The 20929-nt window shown below is 40.6% G+C and overlaps 1 protein-coding gene across 2 annotated transcripts in view; it reads left to right on the forward strand.

Moving 5' to 3' along the window:
• spns2 (SPNS lysolipid transporter 2, sphingosine-1-phosphate) overlaps positions 1–20452 on the forward strand; it is a 63478-nt gene extending 43026 nt beyond the window's left edge. The window contains exons 6-13 of one of the 2 annotated variants that reach the window (XM_075486438.1): positions 238–380; positions 796–948; positions 1670–1859; positions 4120–4185; positions 4650–4748; positions 7986–8149; positions 11345–11391; positions 17186–20452. In XM_075486438.1, the coding sequence (XP_075342553.1) occupies positions 238–380; positions 796–948; positions 1670–1859; positions 4120–4185; positions 4650–4748; positions 7986–8149; positions 11345–11387 (858 nt within the window). In that variant the 3' untranslated portion in view covers positions 11388–11391; positions 17186–20452. The remainder of the gene's footprint in view (positions 1–237; positions 381–795; positions 949–1669; positions 1860–4119; positions 4186–4649; positions 4749–7985; positions 8150–11344; positions 11392–17185) is intronic. The other variant, XM_075486437.1, reaches the window with a different exon arrangement.
• The last annotated feature ends 477 nt before the right edge of the window (positions 20453–20929 follow it).

A 20929-nucleotide genomic window follows, 5' to 3' on the forward strand; every position in this document is an offset into this window, starting at 1 on the left:
AGGTATAGTAGAGTGAGCAAAGGGAATGCTCTTAGTTTTGGAGGGCTTGTATAGGGATGTCAGGTGTGTCAGCAAACAGTGGTCTCACATTCAGTCTGTAAACATAATTCTTTGTCCTGCACCTTGTGCTTTAACCCTTGTTCCCCCAAACTGTTCCCACTGGGATATGTTAACGTCATCGGAGCCCTCATAGCTCTCTCTGAGCTGTAGTGATTGATTGATTTCTTGTCCTGCTAGGTGTCCCCACTCTTGGGTATCACTGCAGGAGCTCTGATCCTGCTCTTTGTACCTGAGCCAAAGAGAGGCAGCGCAGACCAGTTGGGAGGACGCATCAAGACCCGCACCTCCTGGGTTTGTGACATGAAAGCACTTGCCAAGAAGTAAGACCTGTTCTCAGCTTTATACAGTAAACAGGGTTATTGCATTGTTATTCTATGAAAAGCCTAAAATATATATATATATATATATATATATATATATATATATATATATATATATATATATATAAAGAAATGAAGGGTGGCTCAAGATTTTTGTGCAGCACTGTACATCATTTGAATAATTATATGGGTTTTGGATAAAAGGCTATAAAAAAAAAGCCATTAAAGCTGCTTTTAGTTAATACTCAACTTGTGCAAACAGTTTTTTTTTCTCAGAATGATTTTATCATTTGTTTGCAGTTGTTATCAGAGAAAATGAGATGATTGAGATTGTCTTAGAGATAACAGTAGCTTGTTTCTTTTTTCTTTTGCCAGGATAATCACCTTTGTGATTTTGTGTTTCTTTTTTGGCTAGTCGGAGCTATGTTTTCTCCTCCCTGGCGTCGTCAGCAGTCTCTTTTGCCACAGGTGCGTTTGGTATGTGGATTCCTATATACCTGGCCAGAGCCCAGGTGGTGCAGAAGACAGCAGAAGATTGTACAAAAGAAGTGTGCCGGAGCACAGACAGGTGAGAGCTTCTGCTTGGCTTGGGCGGTAGAACATATTTGATTGATTAGAGCTGGTATTTGTTTTAGCTCTTTTAAAGGTAGGGTAGGAGATCCTGGATTTTGAGTCCAGCAAAGCTGCATTTTGAAAATACACAGGTAAAAAGTCCCAACCCTTTTCTTCACTTTCCCCCCGAAGGCACGCCTCTAGAGTACATGACCGCGCACGAGCACGAAGGTGCACGAGCGCTGTTCAGACAGCAAGCATCGATCGCTGCCGTATTTAGTATTTAGTATATGCCAACTATACGTTTAATAATGCTAGGTGCTAGCCAAGCCTGCTCTAGTTTAGCTTCCTGCCAAGCTTCTGGACGCGTAATTCGTTCACTGAGCAGGGTACGCGCACAGGGGGAAGGAGGGGGAGGGAGGGAGAAGCAGATTGCAGTTTGATAGACGGCATCAGTATCCAATCATTGTGAACGGTCCGTTCAGTATGATTGGATAGTGTTTTTCCTAGATTGTACGTTCTAGAGGCCACTAAAAAATTTCATATTTGTGTCAAAACTTTTAATTAATTGGTTGCAATGGGGGTGTGAAGAGTATTTGAAGCAATATGTAAAAAAATGTTCCAGAAAAAGATCCCCTACCCCGCCTTTAACTTTATAGATGATCAGCGTCCTCTGGTTGGTTATATGCTTAAAAGCTTGCTTTATGTTTTAATGAAAAAATGGGTTTTTCATGCAGCCTCATCTTCGGGGCAATTACCTGTGTGACGGGGCTGTTGGGCGTGGTCATAGGGGCGGCCACCACGCGCCTGTGTCGCCAGAAGACAGAGCGAGCTGACCCGCTGGTGTGCGCTGTCAGCATGCTGGGCTCAGCCATCTTCATCTGCCTCATCTTTGTGGTGGCCAAGAAGAGCATTGTTGGAGCTTATGTAAGGTTCACTTTCTGTTAACTTTTCTTACGTATTGTGTCTGCAGAACAAGACGTTATGATTATGATTTAGTCATTTCACTTTAGCGGTACCCAGTAAAAAGCATATCTCTGAGTGATACTACAAGTAGTATTTGGATGATGGCTTTTGGTCTAAGAGGCTGAACTTTGAAAGAGAAACTTTTGTGACCAGCCAAGCCAAATGCCTTAAGGCTAATCGAGATGGGGTTTATGTTTTGATAAAGAAGTAAGAGGACGCCATGCCTGTTGCCATTTCCTTTCATGCTCTGTGGCATTGCGTCGGTGTGATAATCATAATGAATAGCTTTAATTGCAGGTTAGATTGAAATGACTTCAAAGGCTGTGGCCGGTAGCTTAGGCTCATACCTCCTTTTGCCAAAAGGTAAGAATGAAATGACTGAATGAGCATGGTATTTGTGAGTCTAATTGCCTTGTGAAGCAGGAAAGGGTGCAACTTCACAATTACTCCTTTGAAACAATGCACTTTGGGCTTTTGGACTTACCAAGTACAAATCTCTTGCCCTTATCAGTGACAAAGGAATAGGAACTGACCCTCAACAAGTTGGCTGGTAATATTCAGGCAAATCTGGGAAATGTTTTCCCATGCGTGTGAAAGAACATAACAAACAGGCTTCCATATTCTTAATATGTGACCATAGCTGGCCTTCACAAGTCTGATATCTTTTACAGCTGGATCCATGCACAGTTTTTTTTTACATCCCATGCGAGGTGCATTTAATCATCTAATGATGTTTTCAGTATAAGTTGGGGATGTTTAGTCAATGGAAATGACTGTGAGTGCTTTCATGAAAGCAAGACAACCTACAATTTAAATAAAAAAATAGACTGTATGTACTGATTCAAGGGTTCATATCATGAAATGATCTATGAGAAAAAAGAAGACTAGTCATTAAACAACTGCTAGATAAAATAGTTCCTGATTGTTAAGTAATTGCTGATACAAATAATGATTTGGATTTAATGAAGTAAGATTTATATGAACTCCCATTAGGTCAACGGCACACATTTATCAGGTGTTAGGCAGCAGCATGTCTCAGCCAATTAACCCCGGGGTGTGGAAGTATCCATATTAATTACATGATTACACATCTGTCCAACTCAATTTTTTACAGTTGCCATGTCACAGAAATAGGCTTTACCTTTTACTAATGGACTAATGTGACACCTGAATTCTATCTCTGCATAGATCACAGAAGGAGAAACGATACAGGTGAAACTTGCTCCAAGAAGTGAAGCCTTTGTGTTGCATGCAACAAACAAAAGCAGTCAATAACACAAGACTTTACTTCTTCTATCATTCCTCTACTGTACCATATTAAATTATCTTACAGTACAGCAGCACTGGTAAGTGAGCAGCTCAAGTTTCATTGCAAAGAGCTGACAGATGTGTCATATTATAAGGCGTGACATGGTTGTAACAGTCGATGCTGCACTGCTGTCGAGGCCAATCGACCCCTCGCAGCTGTTGTCTTGTCAACACATAGCTAATATGAGGAAAGGCAGCGCTTCTCTCTTCTAAGAGGCAACATGTCGGTCACGGTGTCTGGTTCGCAGATCTCAGAACAGACCCGTCTACATCTCTGCTGTCAGACCCCTACTGTAGCTCTCTGCACTTTACTGTAGGTCTGGCATCCTGGCAGTATGTGGAGGGGGAGGTGGGGGTTATTCCCCAGCAGGAAACACATCAATCGCCCGTGTTAAAGTGTTTTAGATGAAACCAGCCGGTACAGATACATGAGATTCCATCGCAACTGAATCCCTCCGGGTCTGCTTTTAAGAAAGTAGCCAAATATCAACAGCAGCTGCTACCAGTGCAGTAGCCTACAAGTACATGTAGTATATTGCATGGAGTATATTTCCTACTCCACCCTTTCTGAAGGAGGATATAAATTCATATCTTGTAACTTGTTGTTTTCCACATTAAATGGCTTCGACAAGAATAAACAATTGTTGTCATCCCGTTTTGGTTTTCAGCTTGTGGGGTGCATACTCAGCTCACTTCGACCAAAATGAATGCCTACACATCCACATATAATTGAGCCATGACATAATAACATGTTTTTGAACCACCACAACCAAAGTACTTTTTTTCAGCAGAGGACTCTCGCAGGATAGAAATATCTTCAGCCTCCTCCTCTGGCTTTATGTCATGTCGGTGGGAATTGGCTGCGCGTTGTCAGCCCATTTTAATGTGAGATCTCCTCTGCTTTATTTTTCAGGTTTGCATCTTCATTGGAGAGACGCTGCTTTTCCTAAACTGGGCCATAACAGCAGACATTTTAATGGTAAGAACAGAAAACCTGTACTTATCCTCTGGGTTACTGGAAATTCCTGCAATGAACTATACCAAATGCCGGTAATCAAAATAGAAGCAGTTTTTTAGTTGGGTAATGTATTAGTGGAACTTGAAGGCTACATTTTGGCTGATATTACCTAGTTTGGCACTGATTCAAGGAGGGAAGCCTTTTCTCTATTGTGTTTGATTACCTAAAATTGAAAACAGAAGATCCATTTAACCAAATCTAAGCAGCTTCTTATTTTACGATTACTTTTGAGACACAGACAGGCCATTGCTCATATTTGCAATGTAACTGACAGGTCTGCCTGTGGTGTCTAGACCCAACCAGGTGGGCTCTGTGTTTGTAACTGATGATTCATTTTGACCAAGTGAATCCTCTGTTTTTTTTTTTCAATCACCTTACACAATCGCATGTATTTTTACCCTCCATCTCTGTCTATCTTTGTGCAGTTTGTCGTTATTCCCACGCGGAGAGCAACGGCGGTTGCCTTTCAGAGCTTCACCTCTCATCTCCTGGGTGACGCAGGAAGTCCATACCTGATAGGCCTGGTAAGACTCTCTCCAGCACCACCTCTGTGCTGGTTATCTTGATGTGAAGGATAATATATTTAAGATGTACTCCAGGTTATAAATCTGGAGTGTACTGCATCAGTGCCTCATTCAAACGCTTACAATACAGTCATATAGCAGTTTGGCTCTCACTTTAAGTGGGCCATCGCAAAGTGAGGCACAAGAGGAGCTTTTAGCACACGTCTCAGGAGAGCTGGTGAACAGAGCTGCGATTTCACCGCTTCTCTAGGCTGTCAGTGGTATTCTCTAGTAAATCTCATAGTTCCCAAGAGGCGCCAGTGTTAGTGTTTTTGATTGGTCAGGAGATGAGAGGGGTCTTTGCTGAAACGCTGGGCCTCTCAAGGTCGCACATAGCTAGTGGTCCCGCCCCACCCCACCTTTCAACCGGCCACATACACCCAAAGAATAGCATCCAGGAGGCCAGAATGAAAATGTTTTTCGCTGTTCAATGGAGTGTGAAACAGGATTCACCTCAGACTGTCAAGGCACATTCTTCTCATTTTAAACTGAGAATGAGCATTTCTGAAGTTAAATAGTAACTCAATGGAGGCACACATTGTGTGTGCTTTAGTGGACTGTTAAAAGAAGCAGGAAATAGGGTGTTCTTCTGCACACCAGACCGTGTGTCGCAATATATCCCCATGTTAAACATTTTATTTATGATGCATTTTAGTGGCTGTAAATTGCTGAGATACAATAGGCTGTCCTATCGCTATGTGTTTACAGTGTGTTTTATCATTACACCTCTGGCTCAAAGCCTGAGTTACGTTAACAAAAGCAGCGTATGGCTTTGATTAGTGAATCAAACTGATCCTCGAGATCCTCTGTCAGGGTCTGACAGGCTGTCAGCAGACACAGCTGTCTGCTGAGCTGCGTTGAAATGTACCTTTTTTTTCATTTCTTTCTTGAAATGGAAATGTTAAACTATTGTCAGCGGCAGATGAAAGAAGGAGAAAGTTTCCTTCAAGCCAAAGTAAAAACTGTTACAACGGACTGATCAGATAAAATATGGCCTTGAAATTTGAAAATAATTACTCAAATATTGGGAATCGGACTCAAAAGCTCACAGTTTATTGTTTCTGCACAAACCTCCTATGTTTGGCTGAAATCTGAATTACTTAAATTCTACTGTTGTAAACGTTTCGTCGGTGCCGTAACAAACCACCATTAAACTACAGAAAATGAATCGGCAACAATTTTGATAACCTATTAATCGTTGCAGTCATTTATTGAGCAACAATCCCACATGTCTACTGGTTCTACTCCCTCAATGAAAAATGGCTTGAAGGTTTTCTCTGGTTTAGATCAAATTAAAACATAATAAAGTGGGAGACAAGACCTTGGGCTCTCAAAGTTTCTCTCAATTTCTTGACATTTCACCTAAAGAAAATAAGATTAGCTAATCAAAATGCGAACAGTTTGACTAGTAATTAAGGTAACTAATGCCTGTGGCGCTGATTTCACCCTGACAGTATTTATGAAAAGCAGAAAGCACTGTACAGTACAGTTGCTTTACTCATACTGCTGTCAAAGCAAAGGCTCCTTCTGTCAGAATAATGCAACCTTGAAACATGCACACACAGATTCTGCCAACCTGAATAATTCCTACATGGCCTGAGAGTTACTCAGTTACCCTGATCTGCTCCAGCTTCTGGGGTCATGACTCTCCTCTGAGTGAAACATTGAGTGTCTGGGAGTTTCTCAGTCCCCCACAAACCTCGACCGACGAGGTGCAGAATGCTCTGAGTGCGTCAGAACTCAGTGCCTCAGTTCCTAAACGGAGGTTTAGCACACGAGTGTGAGGAACTTGTTGTGACGCACAGGCAGATCGCGGGCAAATATGCGGTCGCCCATGCAGGCTGACACAAATACTGTGAATTCGCAAAGGAGGGAATCTCAAGAAAAATAGGCTAGTGGTTATTGCTAAGCAACCACAGGAGAAAGAGAAGGAGGAGTCAGTCACTCCTTTTGGTTCAAAACTGGGTTTTTCAATCAGACCTTAAGATGATATATTCAACATAACAAACCAGTGTGGCAGCTCCAGTTCTTTTTTATGGCTACAGGCCACACAACCAGCACCTCCTGTTGTGTCAAGAACTGCTTTCGTATATTTGAAATTCTCTTGAGGGTGAGCCAAGATTGGTTTCCATCAGCACGTAGACACAGGCGGTTGTCACTTAAGAGTCCCCTGTGAAACACTTAATGGGCTCTTCCTGTATTATATGTGTAGGACATGACCACAATAGTGGGTAGCAGGGGAACATCAGGGACAATCTCTCAACCATCATCCAAGAAATGTCTTCTGGCTCAATAATTAGACAAGCAGCAATTCTGTGCGTATTTTTAGCAAAGCTGCTCTGTGCAATTTGCAGAGAATTTACTGTACCTGATGAAACGGATTCTGCACTGACCACTCACACACAGAGCTGCTGAAATGTTCAGCTGATTTTGCCACATACATGTATGTGTACTTTTATTTAATTTATTCCCCAATGCTGTCTTCATCTGTAATCACTCCTTGCAGTTCATGCCCATATGGGCAGACACTGCATACACAGGTTCACTCCTCCAACATCCTCTTGTCAGCGATTCTCCAGCTCCCTCCATAGAGAATCTTGTTCTGCTGACGCTAACATGAGATTAATGTGCTCGAGCCAGTGTGACGTATGGCTGCTCAGACTCTCGTTCACACAAAGCTGAGAAGCTCCCGCTTGTTCCTGCTGTCCATACCAATGCACAATCTGCTAAAAGTAACCATCAGCAGCCTCCTTTACGTTTGTCACTGCAGTGATCTAATCCGGTTTGAGAGCTGCCTTATGAGTGATACTGGGAGGGAGAAATGGTCACTTCACACCCAGCACTCTCCAGCTGTTGTTTTCCTCAGCCCCACACATGACACACAGAATGCTAGCGTTACTGAGGCCTTCAGCAGCAAGATGAGCTATTAGCTGTGAAACCCTGCCCTGCTGAAAGAAAAACAGGGGCGTCATTCTGTGTGGCAGTTTTATCTGTTGCTATGATGATACATGCAGAAGTGTTCAGCCAGAATCATGTAGTGTGTCAGAGCAGGAGGTGATATTTTAAGAACTTATTGGTGAGTGGTTGGTTTCAATAAAATTTCTCTTCTCTTCTTTGTTTTTGTGGTTGCGTGCGTGCCTGTGTGTGGTGCTTCTGGGTGATGTGGGCGTGTGTGTATTTGTGCTGGCCTGGGTGCAGATCTCGGACGGCCTTCAGAAGAGCTACGCTACATCAGCACTGTGGCGGTTCCTCAGTTTGGGTTATGCCCTCATGTTGTGTCCCTTTATCATCGTCCTGGGGGGAATGTTTTTCCTGGCCACGGCGCTGTTTTTCCTGGATGACAGGGAGAAGGCAGAGAAACAGTAAGTGACTCAGACATTGCTTGAATAACTCATCATTATTTCATTCATTATTGATTCATTCATTCCTTTTAAATCAAATACACGCTTGAGTTGTCCATGCTATGACTTTCAGAGTAAAAAGCTTAAAAATTAAAATTGACCACAGTGCGGCATTAAAATGGTGTTATAATATTTATTTAGATATTTAGATTTCTGGACAATGCTGTGCTTTTTTACTCTGATGTGGGAGTTTGACTTGAGTCACAGGCACAAATTGCCTATAGTGATACCCAAAAAGATGCCAACCCTGCAAGACCCAGAAAGGCCCCAGAGCCAACAGAAAGTCCCAGTAAGCTAAAAGTGCTCAAAAACCTCTGATTTTCATATTGATTAATTTCCTTTTTCAACCACCAGACTTGAACCAGCAGGAACAGTAGCTGGTCATGGCCTTAAAAGGCCAAAACAAACACACTCAAACAAGCTTCTAGTTTGTTAGGCACAACTTCTTGTTTTTTTTCGGACTATTTTTTTCATCACATTAACTTACTCCCCTGGTGCTAGCGCTCAAAGAAATGATTTCCTTCCTGCTAGAGATGAGGAACAACTCTAGACAGGATGTCAGTGTGATGTCTGTCGGCCATATCTTCACCCTGTGGAGTTGGTTCATTTTTCCCACACCTTCAGAAATCATTTTAAACAACGTAATTCTAAAGTCTTTTTCACATCTTTATAAAGTGTTGAAGTCTATCCCAAAAAAACTGTGGAAACTGCTCATATTTTATTTCAGGGACTATGCTGCATTTTATATTCTTATGGTCAAGCTGGTGATATATCCTCTGTGTATTATACAAAGGGATATGTTAATGCTACACAGAATTAATACATAAAGGTGTCGTTGCAAAGACACACATCCATAGTTGCCACTTCTGAGCCATGCTGTGGTTTCAGTTGGGCCTACTCCAGGAAGAAAAAGGGAAGGAGATGCAAAACAATGACAATGAAAGAGAAGCCACACACTTGAAATAGTGCCAGGAACAGATATTAGCCTGCGGTCCAAAAGCTGGTCAAACTATTTAACCACACTATTGCATGTTGTGGGCAGATGGCACATGTTCAGTCGAACTACAGCTAACCACAACCCCTTGACTTTCACACAACACTCTTGGCAAAGCTAATGTTGCTGCAGATGTAATTTCAAATCCTAGAATTTAAAGACAAAAAGCAGACTAAATTGACTGGGTGGTCATTCTGTGTCCTTTTTCACACATGCTTAATGTAAAAGTGTGGATGACGGCTTCACGTTAATTATGATTTAGAGCTTATATTGTTTCCACGTTAACTCCAAATCAGCCATAATGATTGTAATTAAATTATTTATAAAGCACCACTAGAAAAGTTTGTGAAAATTATGTGCTTGTAACTTGTTTTGAAGTACACCGACTTTTATTATGAACATTCCCGGCCCTGAAACTGCCCAAGAGAGCCCTAAGGCTGAGATACTGCAGTTCATGACTGTAGTTTCCAGCCCCACACTGCACCGTTTGCTTTACAGTCACTTGACATTTTTGTGGGCTTTTAATGGCATCTTTGTGGCCTCTTTAATGTGACAACAAATTCATGTGTATGGCTGTACATATGCAGGGTTCAGAGAGAGATTTGTTTTTATGACTGTGGTGTTAAATCCCACAACTGTAGGGGGAGCCAAAGAGCAAACAAATATGCTAAATTCTGCGATGTTACTTTAACTATTAGTAGTTTCACATTCACTGGTGATGTTCAGAAGAATCGTTCACAAATTTGTTCAGTGATCCACTTCACAGAAGAAACACAAGAGATTGGTAGGAAGTTTGTTTCTAGAGCATGTTGGAAACCAGACAGATAAAAAGTGTTGGTATGCTCAAATCATGAGGAAAAAATGCCTCTTTTTACTTTTAAATTACTTTGTTTAATTTGTTCTTATCTTTTATTTTCATGGAGTCTTCATGATATATATCATTTTAGAATAAGGTATTGTATTAGATATTACTTTAGTATCAGGGTTGTAATTAAAAAAGCGTAAAGGAAAAGCCACAAAATTTCAATTTGCTGTTACGAGCTGCTCGTCTATGCTATTCACACTCACCTCCCTGGGATCATATCTGTTTACATGAATCCCAGTTAGTGTGACGGCAAGGAATTGTGTGACAGAATTATCAAATTTCCTTTTATAAATCATGGTTCAGTGTTTCCTCTGTTAAATGAGATGATAAAGAAACAATTGAAACTCCTTTCCTTGGAATCTGAAGAATTCAATGGAGCTCCTATCGAGACTGCTATTCAGATACATCCGGGACATTTTATTCAGTTTTCAACCTTCCAAAGCAAAAAGACCATTTTTTGACCAAATATTGTCCCGTCAGAATAGTTCAACTTGTCCTTAAACAAGAGAGTCATTCACTGTGCTCATATGATCCCCTGATAAATGGTTATGCTGTGTATATAAATACACAGCAAACATACTGTTGCTTCCTTCATAAATTTGTACTAAACATTCCAATAAAGACAAAAAACCTTAAACAGCAGCAGCTCTTTTGTAACAAGCTAAAAAAAAAAAACACTTAAGGGAGCAAGAAGGGTGACAACATGCATAACGTTTTACAGTTATGGGTTGTTCCATAACTGTCATGTTTATATATTCCATTCACCCCATAAATCTCCCCAAATAATAAATTTCCCTTGACTTTACAGGGAGCTACTCATCTTTTTATCCTTCTTTTCAGTGCGCCCCCAGAAACTCAGTGCTATTTATAAAACACAAGGAGCCGAACGAGTAGCTCACTGAGGCTCATGTGGCCATTTCCAGCCATCAAGACTGCTTTATTATTCCTGGGTTCTTCGCTTTTTTTGGCTGCAGGGTTGCCATTTATAGCTCTGGTTCAGTGCTTGCCCACCCCCCACGCATTCACACAGTCCGCATTTACACTTGGTGATTTATGAGAGCAGGACTGTCTCGTCTGCCACGTCAGTGAGCTTTGACGGTACAGATCCAGCGTAGGTCAAGACAGGCTGAAGACTGCAGCCTGGAGGATTAGAGAAACAGAGAGCAAAGAAGTGTGATTGAAAGACTTAGGAGGACAGTCTAAATGTGATGTGTGTAAAATTGGTGGAGTAAGACTGCTTGTGGTCTTTAAAAGATTTGTGCCTCCCTAATTCCTAAAATAACTCTTCTCTTTTCAGGTTGAACCAGCTGGCACGACCTCCCTCCTCAGTCAAGGTATGACCAGGTAAATTGCCTTTTCTGCTAAAAACACTTAAAACACTAGAGCTTTTCATATCAGCACTTCCACAGGCAGTTTGAGTGGATGATAACAAAGAGGCATTAGCATTTAGAGAGCACTCTTCTCATTACAAGACAAGCATCGTGTTGAGGCTCCTTTCATTTGAAGGCACACAGGATTTAAAATGCGCTTTGACCTGAGGCCACAAAGAGCGCTATGACAGTGGTGGTGATAAACATGATGATAGACAAATGATTGGTCTGTAAACCATTTCCCATCCAATTGAACTCAGGCAGGTTCAAGGCATTCTTGGAGTTGGCCAACAATCTGGCATCTTATCAAGACCTTAAGGGCCTATCCTACTTCCTGCCTTTTTCAGACTCACGCACAACTTTTGTAATTATTAACTCAGATGAGAAAACACAATAACTGGCAGGTCACCAGCCAACTCTACATAGTAGGACAATGGGGAGCTACTGTAGTTGCCCCTAAAGAATTACAAGGATAAACTTTGACTTCTGATAAGAAGGACAAGGAATCTGTTGTGACTCATTTGTAAAGGTTATCATACCTTACCCGGAGGTCAAGGTTGTATGCCTTTCTTAACAGCCCTGTTTATTCGACAAAATACTTTTGTGCGCTGAAGTGAAAAAATAGTTTGTTCATGGATATGCTTCAGGGTTTGTTTCACCACCTTACGGTAATGTTCTGTTTGTGTTTCATGTTAAATGAAGAGGGAGGAATGAGAGACAAATGAGAACAGTGGCTTTTTTTAATACCTAATTTGCACAAAATGAAATACCTCAATAAGGCGTAGTCATAATCCCCCTGACAAATGTACTGATCTGACGGTACATGATAAAACTGCACCAACTTATGAAAACCAGGAAACTGAAGCGTGTAGAAATAGTGACAGGATGGACAGAGTTCAGCACAGGAAGCAGTGTGATCATTTGCCAAAATTGCAACTCCCTGTAGTATTTGAGAGCAATGGCCGATTCAGTGGAAAAATTGTGTGGAGGTGCAAAGTCATGCAAGCAGAGGTGAGAATGACCTCAAGATTCTGCTGACAAGAGTGCCTTAGATTTTAAAATATACGTTCGCCTGTAGACAGCTATTAGTTTTCATTCATTTTAATTTGGGTCCTATCTTTTCTGTTAATCTATCCATTTTCCTTTTCCACATACAGCACACTTTAGGCATTAAATATAGAAGAGGAAAAGAGTGCTGACAACTCAACTACATTAATGAAATCCTAATCTTGGTGCACAGTCATTTCAAAGAATGAAACTTGTAGAATACCAGCACTGATGAGGGGTCATCACGTTTATTGTGGACACCATGAACGTGTCTTAGCTACAAGCCATCATCATCGTAACTCAACACAACAAGTTTGACAGTATAACAGAGCCAGTGAGGTCAAAACACGAATCAGCAAAGAGAACATATGATTATTTTAAAGGATCCACCTGTGTGTAAAAACTAGTAACCTCCAGATAAAGAGATGTGACTGTCAGAGACAGGAAGCCAAACATAAATCATTGTAGAAAGGCAGAAAAAGATGTTATAAAACATTTCTACACAACATCAAAAAAGGGGGAAACAAAAAAGACTAAAGAAAATTATTTCATTTCATTCACAGAAATGTGAACCACTGTTGGCAAAAAAGCATCCAAATCAAGGGTTTATTTACAAAAAAGATAAAAAACTTGTAAATAAACGGCTGAAAAAAGTGACATGTAAAAAGCCCAGACAATTACACACTTTTGTCCCAGTTGCTTCACAAAACTAATGTTAATTATGGATATTTGAGGCATTTTACACGACTATGGACATATACTGCACATGTGAATATGGGCAATACAATGAAATGAAACTTGATAAAAAGAAATTAATGTACAAAAACTATCATGAAGAATTAATGTTGTCATGGAATAAATAGGTCATAAAAACAATTCATTAATAGATCCTCCTTCAGACTTTGTGGACACACAATCTGTAGAATATTAACCAGAAAGCCTCCCTTTGGATACAGATATCTGCCTCTGTCGCTGCCCCGCTGAGTTATTAAATTGAACACAAATTAACAAGAACAAAAACAAAGATGAACATCTACTCCTTAGTTATTCCATAATACTCCAATTTCAGATCTTGTGCACAATGTCTCTGAATGTGTCAGAGTGCAAACATTTGCTGCTCTCTGCTTCACCACCAAATAACAGCAGAGGACAACAAAATGTCCACTTCGATGTGTTGGTTATTAGAAGCAACTTTCAGAGCTCTGCAGGTTGAATTACTCGATGCACTGATGAAAAAGAGGCAAAAGATCTTCAAGGCCTGCTGGAAATATAGAAATGTTGTAGTGTGCTTTTGAAATTTACATGCAAAAAAAATAAGGAAGCACAATTCATCCCAGTCACACAAGAAAACACCTAATAGGTGCATTTCTTGACATGTTTTGTATAAGGAGGTGTTTAGGCTACATGATGCAAACCTCCAACTGTTTATTATTATTATTTAAGACTAATGGTGTGTTTTTTAAATCCCTTCAATACCTAAACCTAGCCTTGTAATTTATTTGACTTATCTTAACCAACTGGGAATGACAGTGAAGTTGAAAGGTGTAAAGTTGTTGGTTATCTTGCTTGACAGCCTGCAGTGTAACACTACTGTCTACCCACTAAACCTTCTTATTAGCACTTTTTAATATGGGATAATTGTGAAATGTCACATTTATGAGAGTTATATGTAGTGTAAAATGTTTAAGGCAGAAGTAAACATATAATTCCAGCTTGTAATTGTATCCAAGAAAGTGTAGGAATGAAGCTATTTTAGAGTACTTCTTTAGAAACTACTACAACATGTGCTGTTGACCAATGTGGCTTTTACACATTCTGGTGTGAGACTGCGTTTCACAGTGTGTCAGGAAGAGCACCTGAAGGCAGAAATAAACTCAGGGACAGGTTTTGGAGGAAAATAAACTTGTATTTATGAAACAAAAAGTTCTGCAGTGGTAGGGAGTACAGAAACATAAATCCAAAGTCCAAAACAAAATATGACAGAAACAAAACTAACCCTGGCTTCAAAACTAAGCTAAATTCTGGCAGAGGACACTTAGAGTGGTAGATACATAGGGGAGTGACGACTAAGGTGATGCAGGTGTGATAATTAGAAACTAGGGTCAGGTGTGTGAGGAGAGCAGAAAGCTGGACTAACTGAGAAAAACAAGGAGCCAACTCTGGAAATAAAACAAGAATGTGGAAACAAAAGTAAAGAACCATAAAACTGACATAAACAACAAAATCTAACCCAGAAACCACAGACTGTTATAGATCTACTTTGCTGAAAAATGTGAAACCATCAGCTTTGTCTTTCACTGCAAGTGGTGACATTACCACTGACAGAGAGATATTAGCATGAACAGCTAATGACAGGTGACACGAAAGGTTCCCGCCTTGCTGCCACACAGATCATGTTTCAACAACAGCCTGAGGGTTTCATCAGTTCTCTGTCACTCACAGCAGCTAAAGCATTCAGGCCCCACTGTCAAAGGGGGCTAATTATAGAGAACAGTGATTACAGCTACATGAGGTCAGAGTTGAATGTGACTGTAAACTGTTCATTCCACCCCGCAGAAGACCCACAGAGGCACTCCGAGACAATTGATTTTCAACTTGTTTGTCTACGAATATAATCCAATCAGCACCATGGAATATGTTTTCCCATGAGTCTGACTTACAGATCAATAGAGTTCTCAGGTCACCTGCTTTCTGGTGACAACTGTGCACTTCCCATTCCACACACATTAACCATTCAAGCTACAAACCAGCTGTCTTGTGAAACAATTTAGGAAGAGAGGCTGGTGAGACTGTAGCAGTAGAAAGTGAATGGAGACTGTTTAGATTAGAAAAGGGGTTTGACTCTGTCAAGAGGTGGAAGTGAATGAGAGAAGTTTAGCAGAGGAGAGTGAAGATACTACTGCTGAATAAATGAGGATGAAGCAAAGCAGTAATCGCTTAAGCTGTTATACATTACAGGCTATTAATCTCCAGCGAAGCAATCCCAGATGGCGATCAGATACACTGAGATCCAATTAAATTCCTCTGCAGCCTCCTCTGACCAAGCTCAACCCCAACACTGCACGATAACGTGAGGACATCCCCGCGCTGGGGGCTGTTAAAACATCAGCAGGAGACCTGACTCTGGGCTTCACACTCATTTATTCAAGAACCACAAACCTCTGTTATTCAGAAGGGAAATTCACATATCAAGGCAAAAATCCGTCCAAACTGTTAAAAATGTTTATACAGCTGCAGGCACATACTTTCCTGCTTTGCACTCTTATCATTTAACAAAACGCCAAGTCCCCAGTCAGCGTTGCTGAGTGGGTTCATGGTGCCGGTTAGGGCAGTTACCACAGACCACACACACTCATGTATACACACGGAAAAGTGTAAAGCTTGGCTCCTATGTGACCTACATAGCTTACAATGCATTCAGAAAGGCTTGTAAAATTTAGATATTCCTGTTTCATAATGTCATGAACATCCAAATCTGTTTGCCAGACCATTTACTTTTTTTTCCTCCATCCATTCTTTCATAAAAAGCCATTCAGATCTATAGCTTTGTCAGCCCAGGCATGCTTGGTCATGAATTGCATCCTGGCCAAAAAGCACTACAAGTTGGTTTGATTAAACCTTCTTTCGTTGCCAAACCAATCAGCCCTCCCCTCTGCTCGAGAAGCCAACAGTCTCCAGTGCAGTAATAGTGAAGCTGCGAGGAGACTGGCCACTCTCGCCCATATCAAAGCATTCACAGCTCTAATTATCTCTGTATCACACTGGCATTTTAGCAATGTCATTTCAAGTTTGGCTCACAAACAATTTGCACAGTTATAGCAATTACCGAGTCTGATTATTGAGGAAAATGGTTAATCTCAGAGTGAAGTGGATCTGGAGACGCTGAACAAAAACATTTTGTTTCCAAAAATCCCCTAATCCTTCTATTTAAGCTAATTAGATCTGTTGGGATATTTCTGTGAACCACATCTGTGTGTCTCTGTGTTGAGACACTTGCTCAGAAAATCACTGCTGAGCCAGAAGCACTAATCCTGTTGTAGCAGCATCAGTAGCCTGTGTACTGGAACATCCAGGACAACATAATGATAGACTACAACAGACAGCGGGACGCACCGATTGTCTCTCACGTCCAGTCTAAAGAGATCACAAGTGTGGCACCGTGAGCGCTTAATAGTCTAATCTCCAGCTGGAGTTTAGTTTTCCCTCTGGCGCCACACTTTCACCACATGTGAGCTTTGTTCATGTGCAGTTAAACAGCCGGAAGAGATTTGATAAGTCAAATAACATCAGTCTGTTTGTTTATTTAGTTCATGTTCACTTCTTTGTAATAGCCCTGTTCACAAAAAAAGACGATGCATTCTATCTTCCTGTGAGAGCTTGTTTGATGTTAACAGAGATTCATTCATCTTAACATTTAAGCTTAAAATTATTATTTGACAATTAAACTGAGGCAGAAACAGTATTATTAACATCAACTGTAATTTGTGGCTTATGGCTTGTGTAGTACATATTTGGAGCATTTACATTAAACAAGCAGTGTTGGTATGCCGTGTGAAAGAAGATATTTAGGTCACAGGCTGGTCCTGGTGTGCAGGCGTTATCAGGAAGGTCCTACCAGATGGCCCAAAAGCTTCTCCCTCACCATTAATTACACGAAAATGTCCTGTGGTGAGGCCAGACTCTAACAGCACGATCTCTTCCCCTTTTTGTCTCTTCCTCAGGTGACTAGCCAATGAGGAGCCATCTGAAGGCGCCAGCAAACTTAGCAAGATGACAACATGGTGTAAAAAAGCACGAGCAGCTTCTCTCGAACCACGCTCATGCTCCTCTTCTTTTCGTCACCACCATAATCATCTGCTTCCTCTTGGCTCCTGCTACTCTTCCTTTTTTACACTCTCATGGAGGTTCCTGACAACTGTAACGAGGGAGCGTCTTGCCCCTCCTTCATCCACTTCTAAATCGCAGATCGGTGAAAAGCTGCTCAGCTGTGTGCTGAACTCAGCCCTCTGACCGCTAGTGCTTTCCTTAACTTTGTCTGCGAGGAGCCACTGAACCTTCCAGGGAGCAGGTGGGGTGGAATAGTCCCTTTTGGCCCCTCCAACTCCTGATGCCATACTACTGAATGCTGACCATGAACCTGCCCTGTCTGTCTGCCTGCCTGTCCAACAGTATGTCTCTTGTGTGTCTGTCCATCTCTTTCATCGGCTGTCAACCTGCACCAAGTGCCATAGCCTCATTACATTCCTTCAGACTTTGCACTGACCACCAACAACCCTCATGATTCATTACCGCCAATGTTTACATGCACAGTACAGTTCAGCGTTTCATTAAGCTGTGTATTTGCATCTCTCAATTCTTCTAACTTCAGCCATAAAGAACCATTGGTGTCTCTATTGCTCCACTGCAAATTTTACACAATTCATTCTGCCCTGGTTTCTAGTGCTTAAAGCCAGTAAACAGATTCCATTTAAGTGGAACAAGCTAAAAAAACAGCAGAGTGTGCTGCAGGGAGGGAATTCTCCAAATTGTGTTTATCTGGTCAAGCATACCTCCAATAACATGACTAATATCAGATAAATCTGACCATCTTGATCACGATATTAGCAACGAAAACGCGGTGTACAGGATGAATGCAGAATTTTCATGTTTCATTCTGCTGTGCATGTAAATATGGCAGTCAGCCAAGAGCCAAAAGAGTGTTACTGTTTAAAGGTCAGTGAATCAGCCTTAAAAACAGGAGCTTTCACATCTGCAGATGTTTTCTTTGACCCCCTACATGTTTTCATTTTAGCTCTTAGCACTTAAATCAGTGCAGACGGTGCCAGACAACACAACAGAGAGATTTCTGCACATTAATTTTCACAAGGATTCTTGTGAGTTTGAACTTTTCTTCTTTCTTTTTTTTGTGTGTAATATTGATTTGAAACTGGAGGTTGCTGCCTATGATTGTTTCAGAAAGATGGTGATGCAATTCGGGTGATTTAAAGCAAACACTGGATTTTATGTTCTGTAATTTATTGTTTATGTGCTTTTCCCAAAAGAAAATGGTATGCCACTCTTTTTCACTTGAAAAAAGTGGCACCTGTGTTTTGTGCACATGCGAAGCAATACAAAGGAAAAAAGAAAGACATTGAGAAAACCAACCATTTCTTATCCACACTGCCTTATCGGTGAGCTGAGTTCCCCTTTAGAGGGGTAGCTCCCTGATGGTTGGTTTTGAATTTCTGGACACAACACCCACACAGAGACGGAGTCACTTTTAATGATGGATTCCAGTCCAGTCCTCGTTGGTTACAATAACAGGCATTGTGAAGAGAGACCTTTCCCCCATGCAATTGTCGATATCTAATTCCATGCTTTGTAGAATGGACCTTTGAAAAGAGCCTGAGCCACAGTCATCAGTTTATTACTGATTAGAATCAAAGTCTGAGACAGGAACAGGAAATCCTACAGCCTTACGATAAGACTGATGGCGAGCTTTTATCAACAGTAAGCGAGGAATCCACCTCTGCACGAGCAAAAGACAGTCCCCCCTTACCTGCACCAGAGAATGATATAGAAATGTAAATTTAAAACAATATTTAATTTCATCACTGTAATGAAATATATTGGAGGATAAAACAGCTGTTTGTATATATACAAAATTGGGCTCAAATGCTTAGTAGAGTAGAGAGTAGAGGCTGTTGTGAAAGATTCTTCTTGTAAAATATTACCGTGTGAATACAATTGAATCAAAACCTTGATGCAGCCACTTGCCTCAAAGGTTTTTTAAAACTTGTGCATAAAGGGAAAGAAAGCACTTTGCAGACCCCTCAGAAAACAGGAGGAGGAGGATGGACTGACCTTAGCAGAAGAGTGCAAGGAGACATTGTGGATCTCGTAGCAGCGATGTGTGAGCATGACTCACCGGCTGTGTGTGGGGTGCCGTGTGGGCTGTGTCTTTGCTGCCAGATCATTAGCTTTAGCTTCTTTCCAGCTGCGTGGAGCTCTCTGAATGTGATTGTGTCCAACCTGACGTGTTTACACACCTTCATCTTCTTAATGAACTAAGCTTCTTACCTTCCGTTTATCGTCTTTTTTAATGTTACCAAATGAGTTTTTTATTAACTACAGTAGAGATATATATATAGCTATATCACGCAGTAACTTTAATATATTGTAAATGATGGCTTGGATGCAATGTATTTATTTGTTTGTAATGAAGAATAATCTATAAAGGGAAGTTTAAGGTTTGAATATACTACATTTTATTGTACCATTGGGTTTTAAAATACCTAGTTGTTTCACATCTTTTTGTATCACAATGAAACAACACAATACCTTTTTACATCACTAAGATTCATCCTGTTTACTGTGATCATGAATTGGACATCTCACACAATGCAATGTGATGATTTTAACACAACCTACTGGTGTCATCTTAAGGATGCAATACTTTTTGCAGTCATTTTTGTAGCTCTTGTATGCTTTTATTTCCTTTTTTTTCACTTTAGAACAATTTATCAAACCATTTTGCACACTTAAAGTTCAGGGACTTCTTTGAACCACAGCCTAGTATCAACTTCACAACCTCTGTCACAGAGGTTTGTCACTTCATGCTCACAGTAAGTGCTGACAAACACAGTTGTCAGTATGGAGGTTGGCTCTGGTCAGATGGGTCATGAATTGAGTTTCACTTTGCCAAAATTGAGCTGATTTAGCACCAGTCCTTTAGCCTGTTGTATCAATTTGTTCTATGTTAATAATCACTGAAGTGATGTATTGAGAATGTGCTATTTCTTGTCATACAAGAATTCTGTATAAAGAGACCTATTTCTGATTTTGAGCAGAAAACAGAGGTTATTTTTATTTTTAGAGCAAGTCAGTTAAAAGAAATGTCAGAGAAATCAAAGGATGTTATCATAGAACTCAACTGTGATGCTCCCGCTGGGGGAGTTGATAGAAAATGTACATGTCTGTAAATCAAATAAACCTATTTAATCACTTCATACTACTGTGTAGTCTGTATTTCTTTTCATTGCTCCACATTAAAATGCATCAACTGTGTCTTCAACCCATAAAGTGTTGAATATGCAGAGCCTGCCACTTTGATTTGGTCCACCACCACAACTGTGACACTACAAGGCCTAGGATGTCATATTCATTGCACAAAATAAACCTTTGCATTAATGGTCCTGGATCAAAAGGTCTAAGAAACATGCCCCCCACAGAGGACAAAAATTAATCAGTCTCAGAAGAGACAGCGATAAGGTCAGGATGTCATATTCTGCAGCATTAGTGATGCTGGTGATTGTTTTAACAGGTACAGATTCATTTCTAAGTTTCGCCTGCTTTAGAAATATTACACAAGAAACTGATTTAATCTACTGTTAATTCAACCTCAGTTTATTTTAGTGTTAGATAGCTCAAACTCATTGAAATTAAGTTTGTAAAAGAAACTTCAGTGTGAATTATAATATCATCTG

The sequence above is a fragment of the Odontesthes bonariensis genome, chromosome 16 (assembly GCF_027942865.1).
Source record: "Odontesthes bonariensis isolate fOdoBon6 chromosome 16, fOdoBon6.hap1, whole genome shotgun sequence".
Lineage (NCBI taxonomy): Eukaryota > Metazoa > Chordata > Actinopteri > Atheriniformes > Atherinopsidae > Odontesthes > Odontesthes bonariensis.